This window comes from Xyrauchen texanus, chromosome 28 (assembly GCF_025860055.1).
Source record: "Xyrauchen texanus isolate HMW12.3.18 chromosome 28, RBS_HiC_50CHRs, whole genome shotgun sequence".
In the NCBI taxonomy this organism is placed as follows: domain Eukaryota; kingdom Metazoa; phylum Chordata; class Actinopteri; order Cypriniformes; family Catostomidae; genus Xyrauchen; species Xyrauchen texanus.
The window spans coordinates 25,749,292-25,776,901 of NC_068303.1; the positions used below are offsets into that span (position 1 = coordinate 25,749,292).

Here is a 27,610-nt window from a genome sequence, read left to right on the forward strand (position 1 = left end):
TTTAGCATTTGTTGGAATTCAGGATTTTGCAAAAGAGATACATTAAAGCACCAACTATATTATTTCCTTTTCTCCATATGTGGCAACACCTCTAAACACACCAGGATGTGATCTGAGACTAAAATGTCTCCAATTGAGCAATCAACAACAGATGGAATTAGGGACTAAGATTTAAGAAAATATATTCTAGAATAAATCTTATGGACTGATGTAAAAAATGTATTGTCCCTCCCAAATGGGTTCAAAAGTCTCCAAATATCTGTAAGACCAAGATTTTACACAACCTGTGAAGCATCAATTTTGCTCTATGGGGCTTGCACACTTTTGCTTCACTATGATCAAGGACTGATCCATCAAAAGGTTCAAGTCTCCTCCCAATATTATATCATGAGGGGAGCCAGTGGCTTGCAGCATCCCTACAAGATCTATAAAAAAGCCCTGATCATCAACGTTAGGTGCATAAATATTAGCCAAAATAAGACCCCACATCCTCCTAAATTTTTCAGCTTCCTGCAGAGAAATATGTGTTTCTTGAAGAGACACTATATCATATTTCTTACACTTAAGAAGAGAAATAACTTTATAAATAAAATAAAAGAAATACAATTATTTGTATGGCATGCCCCAATACATTCACATTCCATGTGTAGAGACAATCCACTCATATTAACATTTCACATTTTGACATAAAAGAAAAAGATAGCTCATGTGTCAAAAACAAGATTATAAAGACCACATTTCAACATTAGTGCATCCATCAAACCCCAATCATCACCCAGAACCAAACAAACAGAAAAAATAAAAATGTGCACATTAACCCTGCGTAACCCTGCGTACTAGTGCGCACTAACCCTCAAGTCTGGTTTTTCTACACAAATTTTGTGAGACAGAATTACATGGCAATATCTAATCTATAAAACAAACTCCAGCCAATAGGCAGAATAAACACAAAGAGCATGTAGATTCATCCATACAACTGTTCTGAAGGTGTGATATTCTACAAAATAAACTCAAGCCGCTAGGCGGAACCGGCACAAGAAGAGTGTGCCGATTGCCCAAACAGTCAACCGGATGTTCAGTGAGCCGGTCCACTCGGCTGCAACATGAGTGCAACAAAATACTTAATCACTCCAATCTCTTGCAAGAAATTCCCCACAAAACAATTTCCAGTCAATGGGAGGAATAAGTACAAAGAGCGTGTAGATTTATCCACAAAGCTGTCCTGAAGGTTTGTTGCTCTACAAAATAAACTCTTGCTGCTAGGCAGAACCAGCACAAAAAAAGTGCTCAGTCTCCTCGAGCAGTCAAGTGAACGTTCAGTGAGCCGGTCCAATCGGCTGCAACGTGAGTACAACAAGATGACTTACTCACTCCATTGACTTTATGAAGGACATCACTTGCTGTGTGCATCTGAATGTTTTACGGCCATCCTTAGCATCTAGCCTCAATTTGTTATGTTGAGCAGATTTTCACCATATGTTGACAATATTCGGCCTTAGGAATTCCGACAATATGGACGTTATTCAGCCGGCTACATTTCTCCATATCCTCCAACTTCTCTCAGATACACTCCAAATCCACCTTGGTCGCTAGTGGATTAGCAGATTATTCCCTCTACGACGACTCCAAATAATCAATCCATTTCTTGACATCCCCTACTCTTGCAACCACCTAAGAGAACTTCGCCTCCATGGCAGTGATCGATCGACGTATCACAGCAAGATCCTCCAAGTCAGCAACGACCTTCATTAGCATTGTCGACATGCTCAACATCTCCCGCATCTCTCCGACCAAATCGACTCCCAGGCTCGTGGCCTGCTCGGGGGTTTCAGCTTGAGCATGAAAGTGTCTTTTAATGTCTCCAAAGCCTGAGGATTTAGAATTCTTTGACATATTGTCCTCCTAGAACAGTTATGGAACAGAGTGTGTCGAATCTCACCAATTTATATAATTAAAAGTATAAAACTAACAAGGTGTGGAGCTCACCGTTCACACGTCCGATCCTCATATGGCATCACTTGACTCCCCAAAAAACTTTTTTTTTTTTTTTAAATAAGTATGTCTCTAGGGCTATGAAAAAAATCCTAGTATGCCTGTAAAATGCAGCCAGATGCTAATGTGATTCATTTCACTTTAGATCACCCCACAGCTGATCAATTACCAGCATCAGCATCACCATCACCATCCAACCACAGCCCTACGGAAGTGCTGATCTAACCAGCCATCTGTCTTCATTATGAATCCAGTGTTAAAGGGACTGACTGCAGACTCATTTCCTCATCCAAATATCTTTAACCTGTGTGGAGTTGGTCCAGAGCACCACTTCTATCAATTGATATTGCTTTCTGGATGAAAACAGCGCTGGCTTAGAGACATCTGCTGTCATAAATTGAAAAATGAAGGGATTGGGGAGGGACTCTTCCCACTCAGCCAATTATGGGAAAGATCACATGTATTGCAGTGATTTTCAGTTACAGTTTCATGGTATTGAGATGAGTGCTGCTCCCGTTTGCATTTTCCGCCACTAAAGAGTCGCAGCATATGGCAAGCAAACCATTCCTCTTATCAGCTCGATGAATATGTATAATGTCAAGTGTGGAGTTTTTTCACTCATCTGTGGCAAATTAATAAATAGAATCAACGCAGTATGTGCTCCACAATGTGAGATGTTAAGCAGTTCCAGCACACCCTTGTCACCTTTCTCAACAGCAATAAGAGCCTCGTGTGGGAGGCTGTTATTTAACTGATTATATTCCAAAAGCCCAGAAGGGAAGCTCTTTAGAACCCTTTAAGAGCATGCATATGCTAGACTACATAATGCTGCCTCGCTGTACTTTGTCACTAGGATCCAAAGCAAGACATCTGCTCATAAGTTCTATCAGCCTACAATCAGTTCAAAGACACATGTATGCATCACTGTGACATTCTTGTGAGGAATAAAAAGAGAATCACTGCAGTGGCAATTAAGTGCCAGCAAAACCCAAAACAAAACCCTGCTGAAAAAAACAGCTTAGATAACCAATTTCCATGCTTGTCTAAAATGGTTTATGCAGGTTAGGTGCTGGTCTAGCAGAGCCAAGTCAACCGGCATGGTCTTGATGAAGTGAGTTAGTGGGTTGATATGCTAATTATTCTTCATTTAATGAACCAAATAGCTTTAAACTGTGTTTGATATAATGGCAAGTGGTTTTCTTGTCTATACTGACTATACTTTGTGATAGTCAGTATAGACTATCACCTTCTTCCAAAACAGCTAAATCTGTACATTATTCCAAACCTTTGGCCGCTAGTGTTTATACTGTATATATATTTATATAAGGGCTGTCAATCGATGACAATTTTTATTGAATTAAATGCATGAAATGTTGATTAGAGAAAGGCACCCCAAAAAATGTTTTTATATACAATATAATTATTACATTATTATAATTATGATCACACACAACACACACACACATATATATATATATATGCTGTCAGTCAATACAAATTTGAAAAACAGAAAAATATTTATAAAGATCTCAAGTGTGAACAGTTTGAGAGTATGAATTTCAGCCACTGTAAGATGATAAGAAAGAAATATGTGGATTGGATGGTTTTGTGTATGGTGAAAAATATAACTTTCAAAAATAAGCTTAGAAAATGAGTGGGAGCTGCCAGAACCTTCATTTATAATGAACCTTTTTTAATACCTCACTGTGTACAGTTTCTGTCCAGGTTTCATCTGGCTGGGCAATTTTAATGAAAGATCTTTCCTCTTCACTTGGTTAAATTTAGACTTTGGCCATATACACACATATGACAGTGAAGACGATAGCAACTATATGAAAGAAAAGAAATGTTCACTCATTTTAAAGGTAACATGAAGTTCTGTTGATAAATGTGTTTCAACCTTCCTTAACTGCATGCCTTCTTCTGTCAATAAACGTAAAAAAATATGTCTTCAAATCAAACCTAATGATATATACTTAGTTATTTGAATATGTTATTTAGTGCAGTGCAGGAGAACATTAATGACCTATTGAGCAAAATACTGAACTACTCCATTTGTGACAGTGTGCATATGCCTGGATATTTTGTTTTTATCAACATGGCTAACAAAAATAGCTCTCGTTTTCTCTCGAAAGTGACTTCATTGATCTGGTTTTGAGTGCTCTGCCGGATCTCACACTCTACATATAACAGAAAATCACTCAAAAAACATCAGACATAAAAACATCTCTTTTCAACACGACACTGAAAGGGGTATTAATAATCCACTCAACTGGACTGCTATTAGGGCCCACCAGTGCACAATGCCAATATACAGCTCATTCCCCTGAGAGGCAGTGAGCTGATTAGAAATTGGAGCTGAAAACGAAAGGTTGTAATATGGTCTACCTGCTTCCATGTGTGAAGAGTTCATCAGTAATTAATTGGGTTGTAGGACAGAGAACTGTTGAACACAATGGCAGAATCTGCTGGGAATATCAAACGGTCACTGCACTGTGGCATGCACATGCACATTTTAAAGCACACAAACTGTCAAACAATGGTGTATTGCATCTTAAAGTCAAAATCATGAAAGCAGAAAACCATAAGAGGGTTACCTTGGTTTGAACTGTTTGAGGGGAACCGGTCAGTTTTCTTCAGGGTTCTGAAGTGGACACGTTTGCTGGCTTGACTGTCTCCGTACAGGCCGATGGACTGCACCTGGATGATGTAATCTGTCTCCTCTTCCAGGTCCCACAGCACACAAGACCTGCTGGTAGTGTTCACCTCTCTGATAAACCTCTGCATTTTGCCGTCCATTCTCTAGAGGAGTTAAAACACCAGTATAGATCAGCAGTGGTAACAGGACCATAACATCACAGATATTGAACAAGACATGATATACAGTTGATTCATGATATAATATACAGTATAAAAAAGTATATAAAAAAGGTCTGAATCGTTGGTTCTCAACTGGTTTTGCCAACTGGTTTTTGCCAGATATTGATATTTATCAATATCATTTAAATCCTTTAAATTAAGCATTGAAAATTATTAATATCACACCATGAACGATTAACCTTTAAATGGGGTGAACATCATGCCGGGAGCTCCCTGGCCTGAGAGAATGAGGGAGACCCCGCCACGTTTCAGCGACTGGTAGGGGACTCATCTGCCCCTGGCAGCGGCCCTGACCGCTCAGCCCTGTCACACTATTCTTGGCCCTCACCTCTTTGGTATTCCTCAACTATTCTCGTAGGAATAGCGTAACAATAAAAAAAAGGCAAAACTGCTAAATATATTAATTTTTTAATTGCTTAAATACCAAAGGTTTATAGAGTCCTCAGTAATCCAAGATATTAAATAATATTGCAATATACACTGATAAGCTAAAACATGGCCTCTACAAGACCTCTGAAGATGTCCTTTGGTATCTGGCACCAAGACATTAGTAGCCGTGGATTGGACGTTTTAGCACATTAAACAGATGCTCAATCGGATTGAGATTGGGGAATTTGGAGGCTAGGGAAACACCTTGTACTCTTCATCATGTTTCTCAAATCATTCCCAAACAATGTGTGCAGTGTGGCAGGGTAAATTATCCTGCTGAAAGTGGCCACTGCCATGAGGGAACACCATTGCCATGAAGGGATGTACCTGCTCTGCAATGATGTTTAGGTATAGATGGCCCTCCACCGGCTTATCATATTCCCAGACTGCATCCTGGTGCCAGCACTTCCCCAGGTAAAGGGCACATGTACACGGCTGTCCTTGTTTGTTTTATAAGGTGGCACTGTTGTTTCAGTGACTGACTTGTTTTACATTTGACATTGCTATTTGACAAAGCAGTGTGGAAGTACAACAAGTACAACATATGAACAGTATAATACGGCTATTGCCTTTTATGTGAATACAGAAATTTGTAAGCTATACGTCAATTTCATCTCAATAAGTGCCAGAGAAAAAAAACATTTGTACCTTATGTGTTATATGTAGGTGAAAATGTGTTTGAGAAGGTGTTGTATTTCATGAATTTTTGGAACAAAAGCAATAAATTCCAGTCTGTGTTTTGTTGAATCATCTCTTTTATAAATGAAAAATAAAACATCAAAATATAACAAAACATATTCTATTCTGTTTCTTTCTCTCTTTTTAATTAAATTGAACATACTTTGAAAAAATTTCACTATTTGTGAATTTTGTATATCCATTTATGATAGATATACGTGACAGGAAGCTAAAGACTCAAGGTATGCAATCATGATTGGCAAAACACCCATTAAAATTTGATAAGCCTATTTGTTTTGCTATTGTAACTATGCTTATGCTATAATTTGCATTTAGAATTGTTTTTCCTACTGTCCTCGATGCTATCAGAACAGACCCACTATTTGAAAGATGGGCCACTTCTATAAAAATAAATGGGAGAAACTGGAACGCCCAACAGCCAATAGATATAGAAAGGAAGTCCCACATTACAGGTAAACGAGCCAATCACCTTTAAATACAGACATCACCTGTCAATCAACACGAGAGCATGTGTCATGATTCCCTTGTTGTCTGTCCCGTGTTTCACTAGTCATTGTCACAAACAACGATCAACAAGGACTGAACAAACAACGGGGCTTAAATACACAGGGGTAATGAGGACTAAACGACATACAGGTGAGGACAATGACTAAGTGCTGGCAGTGATGAGGGCCGGGAATTATGGGAATTGTAGTTTGTGACAATGACTAGTGAAACACGGGGCAGACAACAAGGGAATCATGACAGCATGCATGTTAATTAGCTGGTATCCATAAAAATAGCTGCCCAGCCTGCCCAAGTGCATTCCAAATATAGCGGCAGAGTGGACTGACTTGCCTTGAAAAGCCCTTTGATCATTAGTCTAAACTGCCTGCATAAAGATGTCCATTCAAACAACAAAAACTTTGCAAGGGTTCCCTTGAATTTAAAAATTCTGAAGCATCATCTAGAGTGTTAGCTTGTTATTTGCTGACATTTCAAACTCCTCACACTGTCTAGAGGTCAGCAGTACTGTAACAGTAAGCACTTTCTTTGAGGTCACCTACTGTAATAAATATAAATCACATATTAGGGCACTAAAGAATCTTCTTGAAGTCCTAAGAGTCTTTTACTTCCATTATTATTCTCCCCTCTAACTTAGTGTTGCATTTAAGTCTGGCTCTGTTGGTCTTTAAAGGCTGCAAATAGATCCAAAGCACTTTCCTCTGCCCTTGGGCTCTGAGGCTGCCTTCCGGTGTGGGGGAGTCTGATGGAAGTCCATGGCTAAATGAATAATACATAACCATTACAGACATGCAGACAACCTACTGCATAAAATTAATGACAGATTATTTGTAATTGCTTGAATACAATATGCAGTCAGCCATTTAGACAGAATAAATAGCTCCTCAGGAATGTCAGAAAACTATGTTAATCTTTACAATGAGGTTAAGCTCAAAATGGAAAAACTATCTCATAATTTACTCACTCTCATTCCATTTCAAATGTGTGACTTGCTTTCTTCTGCTGAACACAAACAAAGATTTTTCAGAAGAATATCTCAGCTCTGTAGGTCCATACAATCCAAGTGAATGGTGGCCAGAACATGGTGGCACAAAAAGCACATAAAGGCAGCATAATCCATATGACTCTGGTGGTTAAAGCCATATCTTCAGAAGTGATATGATAGGTGCGGGTGAGAAACAAATTAATATTATATATATTATAAATTCTTCTTCCTGCCCTGTAGGTGCTATATGCACAAATAATGTGAATTACCAAAAACAAAAGAAGATGAAGAAGGAGAATTGTTGTAAAAAAGGATGTAAATCTGTTTCTCACCCACACCTATCATATAGCTTCTGAAGAAATATATTTAACCACTGGAGCCTTATGGATTACTTTTAAGTAACCTTTATATGCTTTTTTTTTTTTTTTTTTTGAGCTTCAAAAAATTGTATGGACCAATACGGAGCTGAAATACTTCTAAAAATCAGAAATCAGACTTTCTAGAAAGTCAAACATATCTGGGATGGCAGGAAGGTTTATTCCTTCTCTCTTTCCTATTCCTTTAAGATTTAAAGTTATTCTCTACCAGGTATAGGGAGCAAAAACACTGATGACTCATGTTGCACTTCACAGATTTTTGTCCAATCAAATGCTCTCCAGAATGAGAATGTCCCTCCCCCAATACCACCTACAACCAAGTAACAAGTAGCAAATCATGATTCATGATCAAACAAACAAACCAAAATTTTGAAAATGAATTACCTGTTGAGAAATAGAAAAGCCAATGATGATGTCACCATCGGGCACCTCCCAGGACACTGTTGCTGAGTCAGCTCTCAGGTGCATGACTGACACATTCACTGGAGCAGGTGGACGGTCTAGAGGCACAAGATACAAATAAATGCTAAATAAACTTTGAACCCACACCTTGATGCCAGTTCATGTAGAAAATGTCATAACATAAAATAATACAAATGCAAACGGGGCAACAACAAAAAAACGTTTTAAACATTTTGAGTCTCCCCTCCGTTGCCTCACAGTGCTTTGGTCAAGTACAATTTTGCCTGTATTACTGGTGTCCCCTTAAAAAATTGCTCTTGAGAATTGTTATGTTTATTGTCCCCCCAACATTTTGATGAAATTTTTGCCCCTGGTTCTTTGTAATGTCTGTGCAGTAATTCACAACTTGACAGGTGTAATTGTGCAGAGAGAACATGATGTATGTTATTAGTTGCAGGGTGGTAGTGATGGGAACCCTTTGTTACTAATACTTAATACTACCATACTACATTCAAGATATATTTTCGAGAAAGTCTCTAAGCAATAACCTGGCATTGATACTATTAAACAGAATTCCATGAAAGTCGTGGACAAGCTGTTCACTTCTCCATGAAGAAACATCAATATTTCACAGGTCTGAAAAATGTTGCCGTGTCTTGTTTTTTATTTGTTTTCCTTTTACAGATGGGCTGAGTTGCTTGCCAAGAAAGCTTTCCAATCTGAACAATCAGATTTAGTATTTACAACATCTACTGTATGGATTGATCTCTTCTGGCCGGTTAGCTGTCTAAGAGTATACAGTTTAAAAGCAATCCTAACAAAGCACCCAGAGATGTGAAATGCAAAGCTAAATACGTATTTAAAAAAGCTGCTCTTCTGGGCCAGATGCTGAAATAACAATGATTTGTGGCAAACAGTAAAAAAAAAAATGTCCCTCTAGTGCATATTCACATAGAAAATCAACTGAAAAACAGCACGGACAGACACACTCATGACACACACACACACACACACACACACACACACACACACACACACACACACACACACACACACACACACAGTGAAAACTAACCCTAATAATATTTTATTATATATAATTTGTCAATTAGTGTATCTATCTACATTTCATGTTTAAAACTTTATTTGTATTATTTATTATTTCTGCTATTGTAATTTCTGTGTAAATGCATTTTTGCTGCTTCTGTGCAGCATTAAAAAGAGTAAATGCAACTTTTCATGGTATACAGCTACAGTCTATGTTGCTGTTCAGATACAGATAGTGTAAAGATGGCATTAGTTGTGGTTCAAGTGCATTTCCCATTTCTCATATGGTGGTCAAGGGATTGTTTTTCTTTGTACAGAATGTAATGAAAACAAACGAGGCACTGTAAACACAGTCTTTAAATTGGCTTTTTTTAGACATAAATGTTAGGAAATCATACTGAATCAAAATCTGATTTTGTCATAGCAATGGCAGACATCACTACCGATTTAATCAAAGAATCAAGGCTTTCCATGCAGGATTCTGAAACATATAAACAAATGGAAATGGAAGGATGCAAAGCAGAAGTGCTCTCCTCATAACTATATTTTTATTTAAATTGCTTTCTGAAATTGATTGAATTCTGTACATGTTGTCCTATTGGACTTTTATGTGGGTCCTACTTTTTATATAATTCAGCTCAGCTGTAGGGTGCTCGATCATGATTTTGGAGGCAATAGACAAGTTAATTAGCCTCACAAAAAGCACAGTGACACAGTAACATGACTTGTGACTTGAGCACATGCCTCTGTCACTGTGGAGGAAAAAGGAAGATGGTGAACTCGGCTGAACTGCATGAGCATTTTCAAGCATCTCCTTTGAGCAGAGCTCTAATGGACTTTATGTGTTTGTGTGGGCGATTGTAAAAACGGGTAATGTACTTTTTGTTCCAGTACCCAAACCTATGCAATAACATCAATAATAACACATGCCAACTCTTAGCATAGTTACATAACAGCCTGTTTTAAAAAAGGAAAAATTGGTTTGTTGCACAGCGATTTCATTTCAGATGTATAATGGCACCAACATGGTACAAACACACACGCCAAAAAAAAAAAGACTTCCTTAAATGAAGGGAATGGATAATCTTTCTAACTCTACTAGAACAAGCAAGATTTTTTGCTGAAGACACAATTCTTCCCTGAGCATTTGACACAAAACTACAGTGAAAACTCTAATAAGTTGACTTTATTCGATAGTAAACTCATCCCTCAATTAAATTGAGTAATGCCGTTTCCAAAACTTGTGTTATTAAGCTCACTTAAATTTGTGTTCATATAGAATAAACATACACTATCTATTAAAGTTAAGATTAAACTCAGATTTGCTCTTTAAATATTGTTCTTCCTACTCAATAATTTTAATTGAAAGGACTCAAATTTAGATTACAAATAAAATAGATTAGAACTGATTCTAGGTGAATCAAAAAATACATTTAATTCTCCACAGAAATGCATATATGCCTATATTTCAGTTGCATGTGCACAAGAAGAACTGAGATAGTGTTAACAGAGTACAACTTTACCATTCGACCATCCCTTAGAATAGAGATATCACACAAAACAACTATTTGCAAAAAACAACATATATTATACTACAAAAGAGCTATAATTCAAACGTCTGTGAATTCTTAATAACAGCTATTTAAATGCCTCTCTAAGTTCCCTTTGACAAAGGAAGCATCACTTTGGATATTCCCCATAGCCATAGATTTTAACTCTTAAAATCTTAAGTCTGTGGATTTTTAAGATAAATAAGTTCAAGCAGCATAGATATTTGAGTTATTAGCCCAAAACCTGACATTTCAAGTACTGTTTAATTAAGACAACTTTATTTTTCCAGTAAAGACAGCATTAGGGTTTACAGTGTATTAAAGGGATAGTTCACCCCAAATAAATAAATAAACTAACAAATACAATTTTGTCATTGTTTATTCACCCTCATGATGTTCCAAAACAGTATGACATTCTTTTTTCCATGGAACATAAAAGGAGATATAATGCAGAATGTTAAGAATGGACATCCTCAGTTACTTTTAATTTATATTGCATATTTTTTCCTAACAATTAAAATGACTTTTCACTACAACTCTGTAAGTACTTTTGTACTTTTTTTAACTTTGTACAGCACTTTTTAAAAGAGAAGTTTCCTCTCTGCTTGGGTTACACCGTTGGTGCCCACGGTCACCGTTACCACGGCGACCAGACACCAAGTGCTTGCAGCCAGGACCTTACAGCAGGTATGCAGAGCAAGGTAAGTGCTTCGAGGGCTCCCTCAGCGCGGCCACCTCATGTCGGAGCATCCCTCCCCGATGTGGGATTCCTCCAGGTACATCGTATGTGATCCTTCCATTAGTGCCCCTTGCCTGGAGTTTGGACGTGTGGCAAGTGCTTTTCTACCCGCCGCGCTGGTTGGCCAGAACCATCCAGCCCGGCTATGGGGTTCAATTCACCAGGTGGCCGCTCCGGTTCCGCGGAACGCTGCCGGACTACGTGCAGAAGGGCGCGATAGAGCTTGTCCCTCCAGCCGAGGTGAGGCCGGGGTTTTACACCAAATACTTCATCATTCCGGTTGAAGGGCGGTGGTTTGTGGCCAATCCTGGACCTGCGAGCTCTGAACCGGGCCTTGCATAGACTCCCGTTCAAGATGCTGACACCGAAGCACATTTTGATGTGCTCTGTTCTTGGCTGACAGAAATGGAACTCGACGTGGTCTTCTGCTATTGTTACCCATCAGCCTCAAGGTTCGATGTGTTGTGCATTCTGTGGTACTATTCTGCTCACTACAATTGTACAGAGTGGTAATCTGATTTACCGTAGCCTTTCTGTCAGCTCGAACCAGTCTGGCCATTCTCCTTTAACTTCTCTCATAAAAAAGGTGTTTCTGTCAGCAGAACTGCCGATCAGAGGATGTTTTTTGTTTTTGGCACCATTCTGAGTAAACTCTAGAGACTGTTATGTGTGAAAATCCCAGGAGATCAGCAGTTACAGAAATACTCAAACCAGCCCATCAGGCACCAACAATCATACCACGGTCGAAATCACTGAGATCACCTTTTTCCTCATTCTGATGGTTGATAAGAAAATTAACTGAAGCTCCTGACCCATATCTGAAAATATTCAGTACAACAGCACAATCGCAAGTGTGATATTGCCTTTATACAATAGTTTTATAAACCAAAAGTTACTATAGATAAACTTTTGTTTTGAATAGGGTCCCAACTGTCCCGGGACATCCCTTATTTTTTGCCAAAAACAACATCCTGTATGGGAAGCCTATTGTCCCATATTTTAGCAGCGAAATGCTTGAGGGGAAACCCTGTCCTGAAATTGAAGCACTCAAAATGCAAAAGTGTCCCATATTCGTGTGACGAAAAAATTTACATTTAGACAAAATATTGCCAGCCATTTTATTTATTTTTGCTGCACCAACAAAAATAGTTCCAAAAGAAGCCAATGACCAATAGGATCAACCGTCATGTGTTTGAACGCAGTGCGCACCTGTCAGTGAGCAAACATGCATAGATATCCAAATGAAGATACCACATTCAGCTGGTTTGGAAATGGCAGTTGTGCCACCATCTTAGAATCATCAACAAAGAGACCGGTTTGAATGCAAGTCAATGGATGAGAAGTCTTAGCACGCTGAAGAAATTTCTTTTGTGTGGAAACAGTTCCTCATATAATAAATTGACTGCCTGGGGGCTCATTTTCAATGTTGCCATTAAATATTTGTAGGGAACATTATTTTATTTATTTTTTTGAGTTTGCCAAACTTCTCTTATAATACTGTTTTATAAGAGAAGTCATGGGAATTTTTGTTTCAAGTAGGATTTATTTATAGCTCCAAGTATTGAAAGCATTTTCATATCCATGTTTGTTATACTCAGAAATAAAAAGACTGACTACCCTAATGTAAATTATGTATACTGCACTGTCATTATACGTCGCTTTGGATAAAAGTGTCTGTTTAATGACTAAATGTAAATGTAATAATTCTGTTTAATACAAATTAATTTTATGGTAAGAATTTTTATATCAAGGATTTATTATAGATGAGGACCCAAATGCAGGAATGAGTGAAAAATAATATTAAACAATAGAACAAGCTAAACAAAACTCATGGGAGAGGAAAGAAACAAAATAAAACCAGGAAAAAACATAAACAGGAACCAACTGGAAACAGAAAACAAACCAACTCACAAATACAAGAGGGAACTGGACAGGCTCGTCGACAGCCACAGGTGAATGGAAATTTGTGCCCGCCCAGAGAACAGCAGCAGACTCTGACCACTCCAGAGGGTGCTGATGCAGGCTTGCAAATAGGGACCCATTTCCTCCTTCTATTCTTGCCAATGGCAGGCTCCCCCATCTCCTGACGGTCAGCAGCGGGTTGGACAAGCAACCAACCTGTTCATTGCCAGTGAGTGAGTATTATTGTCCTCAGGCTGGGGCCTTGCTCAAGGGCCTTGCTCAAGGGACCAACAGTGGTATCTTGATGGTGCTGGGGCTTGAACCCCTGACCTTTCAGTCAATAACCCAGAGCCTTAACCGCTGTGCTACCACTGGCCCCATCAAAACAAAACATAAACCTGAAAAAGATATAAACATGAAGACGACAGGAGCGAGCGACGAGCGAACGAACGAACGAACGAACGAACGAACAAACAAACAAACAAACAAACAAACAAACAAACAAACAAACAAACCAATCTGACAAATACAAGAATCCAGTCAAGTCAACCTATATTTAAAGAGCACATTTAAAAACAACAGAAGAGAGAAAAGGGCACAATATATAGAGGTATGGCACATGAGGAACAGGTGAAGGCAATTAACATTACCTTGAAGACCAGACAAGAGGGTGAGGCCAGAGGGAATAAGGAGGCAGGGTCAGGAGAGAGCATGGCTAACACAAACACAGACACAGCCAATTGCTCATGCACATGACAAACACACACAGACAGAAAACAGACAGGGACCACAGAGCAAAGTGTGTGGGATCATGACAATGGATGTACATGTCTGCTGATGATTTATTATCTATTTTTAATACAAGTCCAGGATCAGGTTTATGATAAATTTATACATGGATAAAAACCATTTCTAGCCTATGTGAATGATTGCTGCTATGTACAATATGAATTGATTACAAAAATAGCATTTGAATAAGCAAATATATTATGGATGTTTTTGGAGATTGATTCATTTACGGTTATAACCTATCCATACTATTGCGTTTAAGATCACTAGTCCCACCGCTCTTATTAGAAGATTCAAGTAATCAGGCTGTGCTTTGATGATCAATATTATTTATTAGAGGTACCCATGTTCTATTTAGTTTTGACTTTCTGTCATCTATAATAAGCAGAATTGTCTGACATATACTACATGACAAATCAAATTTTGTGAAAACTGGTTTGAAAAGACTGTTCTTGCCAGTAGCAGATGCATCTGTCAGTTTTCTTGCATGTGTTTACAATTTGGAATGCGCTCGTTAAATCAAATTAGACAACCGGAACTAACTGTTGATATATATAATTTGGAACAAGCCAGATTCATTTGTCCAGTTTAATATCAACTTTCCAAAAAATTTAAGATTTTCAAAAATGTAGAGAACATCTGCAGGGGTCATGTTTGGCACATTAACTAGATATGTATTGTGTTTGTGCCTCAGGGTCAGTTATTATCTATCATGATTACAATGGTGATTCATCAAAAAAACATTTACATTCAACTTTGTTTTTTCAGCATATTACACAAAGTCACAGATAATTCAGTCTTCAGTTTGATGCTAAACAAATATAAAGCAGGTAATAAATTGCCAAGCACCACATTACGCACTCACAGGTCCTCCACATATATACAAAAATTAACTTCATGTTGTAAACATTCCCCACTGGCCAGGAACATAAGCTTATGAAATCATTCATCAGGCATTTTTAATTTTAACCATGACACTTACCTCAAGCAAGCTCTTCCCCCCAGAAAGCTCATTTTCCTGTAATAGGGGTTACATGTGACTAAAGGTATTTTAAAAATAATTTTGATACCTGGCATGAATATGCTCTATTTTTGATGTGTAAAATATTTTTTTGTATAAAGGAACACATACGTTATAGTGGCACTGTCAGTATTTGCTGTTCACAGTTGAAAACAATGTTTTGTTTTACTGCCTGAATGTTTAGAAATTAGTGCCAGTGTCAGTCGATAAAAAATGATAAATTGCAATGAATTGCATAATTTCCGTTGTAAAGTGTTGAGCTTTAATTCGTAATATACTTATTTTCCTGTCAAAATAAATGTATTTCCTCCTTTGGAATGAAAACAAAACAAATTGTGACAATATAATGCTTTATTAACATTTTTCAAACAAAGTCTTCCACAGTTTAAAGATAAAAATGCACTAAAATAGCATAAATTCAAGTAACTTTAAATGTTTCCCAAAGTCTAAGTGGGAGTTTGACTAATTGAAAGAACTAGTCTTCACATAGGTGGCATATTTATTGCAATGGGCAATAAATCCCTTAACCTCTTATCCTCCACAATATTAATCAGCCAGCAGACTGAGGATATCCACTATGTTACAACAATCATAAAGCTGTGTTCATGATTCGCATCAGGGCATCAACGGTAGTGTCAAGTGCCACTTGAAACTCCACATGAAAAGCGCTTGCATACAACAACCAGCGTAAAGAACTCCTTTCCCCATTATTTTATCACCGAAAACGAATCACTGCTGTATGTGTTTGTGGTGTGTGTCAGTGTAATGATTCTGGGCAACACATTGCAAAGGTTTCATCCTTCCAACCACTGTTTATGCAGGTTTTTGCTGTATTTACGGTAAATGCGTTCATCATGTTTAAGAAAAATTTACGTGTTAAACCTTTTAAATTAATCACATGCATTCATTTTGACAGCTCTAATAGAAATATTTAAAGGAATATTACACCCAAAAATTGTCAATCATCACAATCCTATATTGTTCTTGTCACATTTGTATATTTCTTTCTTGAAACCCTAAATGAGATCTTAAGTAGAATGTCCAAGCTACTGTTTTCCATAAAGTACATGATGATTAATAATGCAGTTCCAAAATTTGGAAAAGAGTTCCAAAAAGGACACACAAGCACTATCATAAAAGTTGTCTATATTCCTATTTGGCCCTGATTTACTAAAGGTTTGTGTGTATAAAATTGTGCAACGTGCAAACTTTATAGGATGTCCAAACTGATCTACGGTCAAATGTACAGTAGTACATTTTAGAGATTAGTAGTAGAGATTATCAGTGAACATCAGCCTAATTTGTATCTGTTCCTCACACCAAGCTATCCTATATTGGACTCCACTGCTACGTGTCACTGTGTAATGATGACTAATAGCAGCTGGTACCAGCCAAACATCACTTCAGTCTATTACAATGCCTTCAGAGGATGAACTGGTGCCAACTCCAACCATAAGACATAGGATACTTCAGGATAGACCTCACAGAAATTGCCGTCCGGTTGAACTGCGATGCACCTCACTGATCTCTGCCTGCATCACCTCGGTCTAATGATGGACTACACTCTTATAATAGAATACATAGACTATCAATTAATTACCAACAAAACCCTCATCAGCAAACTAACAAGGACAATAGCATCTATGTGAACTTCAGCAGTTAATACAGAATGGACTTCAAAAGACATTAGTCAGTAATCTTAGTTCATACAAAATCTATGTTAACACTTACTTAGTTTAATCATTTTAAACCATGACTTGCACTATACATAAGTAATAATGTAATTATATTCATGCTGTTAGCCAGAGGGGAACTGGACCCCCAGTGAGTCTGGTTTCTCCCAAGGTTATTTTTCTCCATTAACCAACATCATATGGAGTTTTGTGTTCCTTGCCACATTCTCCTTCAGCTTGCTCACTGGGGTTATTAATATAATTATTATTTAATTACTTGTTTTTAAACACAATTCGCAATCATATTTTCTCAAACTACACAATGATGACTAAGACTTTATAGACATTACAGTTTTATCTTCTGTTAATGCCTGATCTTCTGTAAAGCTGCTTTGATATGATGTGTGTTGTGAAAGGCGCTATACAAATACAAAATGACTTGACTTGACTATGTCTTAAGAAGACTTCCAATATACAGTAGTTCATGAGTAGCATTGACTACTTTAGTGATACATTTTTGTCCATTTTGGAGATTGGCAGATTAAATCACCTTGCACTTTCATTGTATGGACCCTCAGGCATTCTTCCTTACATCTAATTTTGTGTTTCACAAAAGAAAGAAAATAATACACGGTTGGAAAAACAAATTCTTGATCTAATCTTTTAAACACATCTGTTACAGCAAAAATTGGAACAAATTCCAGTACCAATAATTAATCCTTGCAAGTGACTGCTTCAGCTTTCTAAGTCCTCTCCAGTTCGTTTTGTGTGACACTGTACATGAGATTTTGCAGTATCTCTCAAACATGCATGGCAAATGTTTGAATATATTGTAGCAAGATTTGTATAGCTCCACTAGAAGTGATTGATATAGTGTTTATAAATGTAGACCAACAGATCAAACCAATAGATTAATTTAGATTTATTACAAGACTTTTTATTACATATATTCTATGTCGAAATCCCTGCCAAGCCTCAACCACTCAAGCACAAATCAGAAGCACTTAAATATGTTACATAACAGAAAGATGTGAACAGGTCACCCTGGGTAATACATTGAGCATAGAGTTAAAAAGCAAGAAGCCAAATGGGACACAGGCATCCTGTCAGAGTAATTCAAAGGAAACAGACATAGCAGACTTCAGCTGCTCTTCGTGATCTATCCTGGGAGCAGAAAAGATCTTTCATAAAATACATTTTTTATGATTACTTAATTTTTATATAAACTGACTGTATATATTTCTTTGTTTATTACTATAGAAATGAATACTATATTCGTAAACACACACTCACACACACACACACACATATATATAGACTCAATAAATGCCTTGGAAAATACATACTGTATGTGTAATGTATGTGTAATTTAGGATTAGCTTATGTGTAGATTATGTGTTATGTGTAGCTCAATATATGTTTGACAACCAGTTGCATTTCATGAAATAAATAATTCTGTTCTATTTACACTATCTTTATTTATTTATCTTTATTTATTATTTTTTTATTAAAAATAAAAAACATCAAAATCTATCAAAATATTTGTATTTTATTATTCTCTAATTGTCTTGAAAACATTATGAAAATTTGACACTATCTGGGAATTTTTTACATCCATTTTTGAAAGATATAATTGCCGTGCCAGGTCACTAAAGACCCGAATATGTAATGTTTGTGGAAATTACCATGCATGTAAGGGTTAAATCAACCTAGTCTCATAGAACGAACATTACTATAACTAAAATGATGCAAACTGACTTTTACGTGCTGAATTCAACATTTTTTGCAGTTTCCTGGTGAAATAAACACTAGAGGCACTAAACAAATTGTGTGTTTTATTCACTTTCACACAAATTATGACTACAATGGCTGATTATGACTTTATAAACACATATTATTCACTCTATTATCACACACTGCTATGTTATGATATGGAAACCCTTTTATTATAATGTTTTTTTTGACAGACTCACCTATATTTACACACTTATTCCAACCTCTCCAGTAGATCACCAGAAACAGTGTTGGACTTTGGACTTGGAACTGATCTAAGACCAGCCAGCATGCAAGCTGACATGTGAGACGGAATTGTCATAGAAGTGACACGAGATGATGTGGTTGCTTTAGAAAATGTGCTTTTCATTTCGCATTTTGTTTTTGGACACTATTTGTTAGGTTTATAGTTTTAATTTAGGAAGGTACATTTTACTCCTTAAAACCTTCATCTAACATTCACCTTAAAAGCATTGTCTTATTAGGACACCATTGCACTTGCTTTTGGCGTCCCCCACTGGACATTTGACTTAGAAACTGCAGCACAATGTGTAATAAGGCACGTAATTTATTTAGCAAAAACGTTGCCAGGATCATGTAATGTTCATGAGATCAGGCTTCTTTCAATTCTGTCACAGGCATATTTTGCATGGTATTAAACCAGCTAAAGCTAAAAATACACATGATGTTTATGTAATTCTTTTCCCTCCTCTTTTTCTTTAAAATTCAAGAGCAGTACTCCCAGCTGAAATGGCAAGAGTATATATTGATTCTTTGAACAACTGCTTTCTTGTCTGAATTGAGGATTTAAATGAATTGTCTTGCTACAACAGAAGATCAATTTGGTGAGTGCAATAAGAGAACACAACAGAAAATAATTTGTCTTCACAACCTCAATCTGGCATCTCTCTCGCAGCTTGGTCCATCACCATGTTATCTTTCTCAGGCTCCAGTAATCTAATGACCTCAAGGCTTGCAATGGATTGTGGTGAGGGGTTAGTGCTGCATGACAGATTTCATGAAATGTTCTACTGATCCTCTCAGTATAGACAATGCACTCAAGAGATGAAGCTGCAGGATTTTATCAACACAAAGAGACAGTGGGAGCATTTCTCAGTCTCAGAGGAACATTACACTTTCCCTGTGGAGTGAGGCGTCACTGTAATACTACAGCACCCCACACTGCCCTTGAATAGTTATTTGTAATCAGCCTGCAATGTTTAAGGACAAAGACAAGTTGAACAAGTTGAAGAATTCAAACCCAGGGTTATGCTTGAATGTATACCTACAGGAAGATATGAAATATTATGCTGTCTCTTAAACAAATTCCCTATGTTTGATATTCTTCTCTAATCAAATTCAGATTGATTTGTATAGTTTGATTATAACTGTATATAAGGCATTGATGGAAATGATTAGCCATTGCTGCTACAGTATTCTTATTTCAAGGCAAAGCACTTTTCAAAAGACACATAATAGAAGACTCAAGCACCGCTGAACCTTTTACTCACAGTTTAATTTTTTTTGTAAAACTATACTGTATAGTTTGTGTGAAAGACTTGTGGAATAGTCCATTATTAATGCTCAGAAAAGAGAAATATGACAAATTTAATGTGACTTCCTCAGCAGCAGTATTAGAAACCCCATCACAGCAGTGGTGACTGTTAGTTATTTATTTATTAATGCCAGGGCAATATAACACAAAAAATAATATATTATTTTTTATTTAATTTACATCAAATAATAAAAAAAATTTCAAAACATAAAAATGTGATAGATTTACACTGCAAATCCAGAAAGAAATTAGTCATATCAGTCATAAAAGATGCTACATTGCTTGGTGACCACAGTCTACTGTTAGGGTAATGAAGTATATTAATACAGGGAAGAATTCATTATGACTATTAATAATAAATCAGTACCTCTTTATTGAACATTGTTTTCTTTTATCTTAAAGGTATGGTTCAGACAAAAATTATTATTCGCTCATCATTTATTCCCCCTTATACCATTTTAATTGCATGTGTCTTTCTTTCTACTGCGGAACACAAACAAAGATATTTTGAAGGATGTATGATGTGTTTTTGTCCATTCAATATAAGTCAATGGGGTCTAAAATTTTCAAACTCCAAAAAGGACATTAAGGCAGCATAAAAGTTATCTACATGACTTGAGTGGTTTAATCCGTGTCTTCTGAAGAGATACATTTGCTTTGGGTGAGAAACAGACCAAAATGTAAGTCCTTATTCACTATAAATCTTCATATCTGGCCCGATTGGAACACTGCAGGCTTCAAAAAGACATTGATCATTATAAATCAAAAAGACATTGCATTTACATTTTCAACTGTTTACCATCAACAACTGCGGTATGTTTTAAAGGTGCATTGAGTAATTTGGGGCTAATTTAAAAAGTTTCACACATTAACAAATTAATTTTGTTATTGTGAAGAGTGATCTGAATGGTCTACACTCACATTAGATGAAGACTGTATACTCATAATAGTCTTCTATAAAAAGTGTTTTATTATACATGGTGCAGTTCACCCCTTCAATGTGTTTTGCCGTGTTGAAATGACAAGACCCGCTGTGTTTCACTAAATGTCAAAGAGAATAATTGACTGCCGCCTATGTAGATACGCTTGGCTATGCTTAGAGCTGTGTTGTTTGGTGATGCAAAGATCAAAAAGAATGCAGTGGGACATACTTTATATTGTGCATTAGCAGCAGAGACAACAATAGTTTTAGTAGCTGTAATGCCGAAGAAGGTCTGAAGCAAGAAAACAGAAAGTCCGGCAAAAACAATAAAACTAGAGTAAACATCGGTACAGCATACACGAGGTGTAAAGATTTGATGATGCAGAAAAATCTGAGTAGTGGTGTCAATTTTGCTTCTTTTTTGTTGAACAGGAAAGAAATTACTAATTGTTTAGACCACTCTCTAAAATAGTATCAGTGAAATTTACAGAAAAGTTTCCCTCAAATGTTTTAAAATGAACATTATGTGTGTAGTCAGCGCATGTTTGTAATGGACAGTTTTCTACTGTGTTTATAAACACAACCGGAAAGCAATTTTCTTTTCTTTGATATCACAGCTATAATAAGGGGGGCCCATTTACCTCCAAATCTATGAAATGGCATACATCTTCATTCATTTAGTGCAAAGTAGCTTGACAAAGCGATTGTTGTGGATTTTGTGCTAAATTTGATCATCAATATCAATTCTAATATTTCCTTTACCATGACATTCTGTATCACTAGATAATTGAGGTTTATTTTAGGCTAAGTAGTTCTATAATAACTGTCTTTAGAAATAAAGTGAAATGTAGACATTCTACAAAGATTATTGATATGAGTGACAACAATAATCTGTCCATAACTCTGGAAGTTTGTTCGCTTTGTGCATGCATCAAGCATGTAGAAGTGTGTAAACGAGCTTCTCTCATCAGTGGCAAGGCCAGGATTTATTCACAGGGGTGGCTGGGCAGGGGTCAGCGATCAGTCTGTGGTCGCACAGAAATTTTTGGGCAGCATTTTCATATCGTTAGATGGGGGGGTGTTGTTGGTGTAGAAAGTGGAGGCACGTGGATACAAAAACGGAGGAGTGTGGATATAGTGACACCTGGGACAGAGAGGTACGGCAACCTTGGTGTGCGCCCATGTTGAGTCTCCTGTGTTGTAGTTGTACAGAGACGGTTCCACCTCTAAAAAACTAAATTGCGCCCAAAATGGCAATTGAGAGTGGGGTGGCCAGGCTTCGTTCAATGGTGACCACCCCATAGCTCCACCCCTGTCTCTCATGAATGCACCAAGGAGACTGTGGATGTCAAGATTTTTAGTGAATAAGTATTTACATTTTGGTGTGTTTCTCCACCAACATGGATTAAACCACTCAAGCCTTATGGATTATTTTTATGCTGATTTTATGTCCTTTTTTGGATCTTAAATGTTTTGGACCTCATGAAAGTTTTGGATTGACTTACACTTATGGACAAAAACACATCATACTTTAAATCGTTCAAAATATCTTCATTTGTGTTCTGCAGAGGAAAGAGAGTCATACTAGTTTGAGATGGCATGAGAGTGAGTATATGATGAGATAATTATAATTTTAGGGTGAACAGTCCCTTCAATGCTGTTGTTCCCATGTTATACAAACAATAAGCTACTCGAGACTGTGAGATAAGAGTGATTTTACCATGGGTTAGAAGTGCTTAACGTCGTGCCTAAGAACACGTCTTAATCACTGTAATGAACAGCCCCTCCTGAATTCTTGCTTTATTTTTCTTTGTTCCAAATGTAATCAATAGCCGCACTACACACAACATGTACTATCATACATGCACGTCACGCTCCACCATGTCACCTGCACACAATTGCAGCCTTATATCCTGCTGACAATGGTATCCCCAGTTATGCAAACTAATTTGATTGGTTTGTTTCTGCTCTAGCAGTGATCTGTGAAAAACTCCACTTACTGGGTGCACAAAGGGCAGAGTAGGACTATGTGACAGTTTAAGGTCAATGTAATCAGTTAATTGTTCTATTTCACCAGCATCAAGCTCAGTCTTAATCTACATCGAGTCTTATCGAGCTTGGTTTTCCTGTAGTGTCAAGAGCAATGTTCTGCATGACACTAACAACAGTAGCTCATTCCAGATGTCTGTTGATGAATTTAAATTATTCTCCAATCCAAAATATCTGTCTCAGAAGCATATGCAAAGAAGCATATCTAGATACAGATATCAGTCTGTTTGATCACTTGTAAATTGATCCATAATGCAAATTGAATCCAATATTGTATAGTAGACATACTGGACACAACTATAGTATCAACAGTTTACATATATTAGTGTTTGAGATTTTGCTCTTATGCCGAATTCATAACTGGGGAGAAATACAGTATAATGGTTGATAAGTGTGATGTGCTAAATTGTTGAATTTAATAAGCAGTCAATTATATTTCTGTTATGCTACCTCTGACAGTTCTTCATTATTTTGAAGTAGCAGATATGTCCTGGCTTCTAAAGAGATCTTAGCAACTTCCAGCACTGGGAGCATTCATACTAGCCAACTACTGCCTTATTAACGCTACCACAAAATCCCAGATTACTCAATCAAGAAAAAGCAAGGGAATGAATTAGAACAATGCAGATAAGAACATGCAAACAAGGTTAAAATCATATAAATGTCCCCCTTTTTTATTACATTTAGAGGATTTCAATTAGAAAGAAATGCAATCAATATTCTGTGGAAATTGGAGAAATGACTTTAAGCATTATATAAAAATACAATTAAAAGGTAAACACTTGGGTCAGTGCAGTCCAATTGTTTCGCTAATTTCTTAATCGGTCAAAGCACACCAGGAGTGGTCAGCATGTTAACATATGTCCTTGGCATTGTTAGAGCATGCATGATGCTGGATGTTGTTGTAATTTAATCCTTTGCATTACATGATTTTACTCATAGATTTACAAACACACAAAAACCACCAACATACAGCATCCATGCAAAATCAAAATAAAAGCAAATGTTCAGTTAAATCCATTTCAACACGCTCACTGTTACGCGCACCCAGGCAATACAGGACAGTACACTGACTATCACAGACAATTACGGGAATGTTTCACAGTAAGTATAAACTTACTTGCTCCCACCAGAAACATTTCACTACCGAAGAGCAACAGTCCGACAGAGTTAACGAGGACAAGAAGGCGAGCCATATCTAGACCTGGCTAGGTATTTTCCTCCTCTCAAAACGTCAAAGAATCCAAATAGATGTTGTCGTCTTGTTGCTTCTGAACGGCTTCGTTTATAACGTGATAATTGATCCTTCCAATCAAACACGGCTTAAATAAAGTAAAGAAGCTGAAAGAATCTCACGATGGACATAATGTTCACAATTCTATAAAAACACGTGTCGGAACATCATATCAGCTGTGGGTTTATTATTTAAATCCCCTTGTCTTCCGAAATGCAATGTTTTATATTTCCTCTATCTCATGCTGAAATTCTCCGCCGCTTCACTTTATTCATGATTATTTCTGGTTTCCCCTCGAAAAGGTTGTGACAAGTATTCAGAGTGCAGTCTGTTGATGGGGCGTGGCGAAACATTTAGCTCCGCCCACACCCGATTTCATTGGTTTATACAGAAGAGCTTATTAGTGGTGCTTGCAAAGCATCACTATTGTAATCTCACATACTTATTAGTGGTGCTTGCAAAGCATCACTATTGTAATCTCACATACTTATTATTTTTATTTTTATTTTTATTTTTATATCTCTTAACAAAACTTCGGCACCTAACTCGTCCCGCACCGTTTGGCGTAGACCCACGAATGAGGTGTCAAATCGAACGGCCTATTGAGGACACGTGTGCTATGACTTTTATAAGCGATCGGGGTACGGTATTTGCCCCAGGGGCAAAAAAGCGGCCGAAAAATCACATAGACTTAACATTGAGACAAACTTTGACGCGTCACAGCTCCAAGCGAGGATTTCGTAGAAACGTGTGATTTGCCACATTTGAAGAGGCTGGCAGGCTCTGTAAGAGCATACCTCAATATGGGGTAAAAGTTGCACCCCTGGGGGCAGGAGCTGCCCAAAAATGCCCCAATTGACTTATAATGGTGTAGGACGGCCCATGAAATGAAAAGGCATAGGGATTTGTATTGAACATAGCTCTGGATCACAGTGTCATAGAGACGAGGGGTGGGCTCATTTTACTCAGACGACCAATCAGTCTCTCAGGATCATTGTGAAGCTATCAAGCCACGCCCTAGCAACCATTAAGAGCACCTTAGCAACAAGTCCCATAGACTTCTATTGAAACATATCAAAGGGATATCTCCGGATAGAAGTGTCATAGAAACACAAGGGTGGTCTCGTTTGACTCGGGACAGCAAACAGCCAATCATGCATCAAATCAACACTTCCTAGCCCCTCCCTAGCAACCATTGTCGAGCACCTTAACAACCAAAATCCATAGAGGGATATCTTCCATTCTGAATGTCACAGAGGCATGGGAGTTGGTTTATATCATTCATACTGACAAGCAGCCTTTGGAGATTCATGATTGGCAGCTGCCAAGCCACTCCCTAGCAACTAAACAGAGTACCCTAGCAACCGTTTAGCAGTAACTATATCTCTGCACCAGAAAATCAGAGAGACTTCTGGGTTGATTTATTTCAATCAGGATGGCAAGGAGACTTGATTAGTATCACTATGGTAACTGCCTAGCAACCAGATGGGGTTACCCTAGCAACCGAGTAACAAATCACATATCTCTGCATCAGAAAAACGTAGAGACTTCCGGGTTGACTTATTTCAATCAGGATGGAAAGGACACTTCATTAGTATCACTATGGTAACTGCCTAGCAACCAGATGGGCTTACCCTAGCAACCGAGTAACAAATCACATATCTCTGCATCACAAAAACATAGAGACTTCCGGGTTGACTTATTTCAATCAGGCTGGCAAGGACACTTGATTAGTATCACTATGGTAACTGCCTAGCAACCAGATGGGGTTACCCTAGCAACCGAGTAACAAATCACATATCTCTGCACCACAAAATAGTACAGACCTCTGGGTTGATTTATTTCATTCAGGATGGCAAGGACACTTTATTACTATCACTATGGTAACTGCCTAGCAACCAGATGGGGTTACCCTAGCAACCAAGTAACAAATCACATATCTCTGCACCAGAAAATATCACAGACCTCTGGGTTGATTTATTTCACTCAGGATGGCAAGGACACTTGATTACTATCACTATGGTAACTGCCTAGCAACCAGATGGGGTTACCCTAGCAACCGAGTAACAAATCACATATCTCTGCACTAGAAAACAGTAGAGACTTCCGGGTTGACTTATTTTACTCAGGATGGCAAGGAGACTTCATTAGTATCACTATGGTAACTGCCTAGCAACCATATGGGGTTACCCTAGCAACCAAGTAACAAATCACATATCTCTGCATCAGAAAACGTAGATACTTCTGGGTTGGTTTATTTCAATCAGGATGGCAAAGACACTTGATTATGATCACTATGGTAACTGCCTAGCAACAAGGAGGGGTTACCCTAGCAACCGAGTAACAAATCACATATCTCTGCACCAGAAAATTGAAGAGAATTCTGGGTTGATTTATTTTAATCAGGATGGCCAGGAGACTTGATTAGTATCACTATGGTAACTGCCTAGAAACCAGATGGGGTTAACCTAGCAACCGAGTAACAAATCACATATCTTTCCACCAGAAATTTGTAGAGATTTCCGGGTTGACTTATTTCACTCAGGATGGCAAGGAGACTTCATTACTATCACTATGGTAACTGCCTAGCAACCATATGGGGTTACCCTAGCAACCAAGTAACAAATCACATATCTCTGCATCAGAAAAACGTACAGACTTCTGGGTTGGTTTATTTCACTCAGGATGGCAAGGAGACCTGATTACTATCACTATGGTAACTGCCTAGCAACCAGATGGGGTTACCCTAGCAACCGAGTAACAAATCACATATCTCTGCACTACAAAACAGTAGAGACTTCCGGGTTGACTTATTTTACTCAGGATGGCAAGGACACTTCATTAGTATCACTATGGTAACTGCCTAGCAACCATATGGGGTTACCCTAGCAACCAAGTAACAAATCACATATCTCTGCATCAGAAAAACGTAGATACTTCTGGGTTGGTTTATTTCAATCAGGATGGCAAAGACACTTGATTAGTGATCACTATGGTAACTGCCTAGCAACAAGGAGGGGTTACCCTAGCAACCGAGTAACAAATCACATATCTCTGCACCAGAAAATTGAAGAGACTTCTGGGTTGA

General features: G+C 37.6%; 1 protein-coding gene across 1 annotated transcript in view; it reads right to left on the reverse strand.

Moving 5' to 3' along the window:
* The window catches only part of LOC127622320 (fibronectin type III domain-containing protein 4-like), a 34,949-nt gene extending 10,149 nt beyond the window's left edge, over positions 1-24,800 (reverse strand). The window contains exons 1-3 of the mRNA XM_052096390.1: positions 24,409-24,800; positions 8,251-8,366; positions 4,590-4,794 (exon numbers count right to left, since the gene is read on the reverse strand). Coding sequence (XP_051952350.1) covers positions 4,590-4,794; positions 8,251-8,366; positions 24,409-24,484 — 397 coding nt within the window. The 5' untranslated portion in view covers positions 24,485-24,800. The remainder of the gene's footprint in view (positions 1-4,589; positions 4,795-8,250; positions 8,367-24,408) is intronic.
* Positions 24,801-27,610: the final 2,810 nt, after the last annotated feature.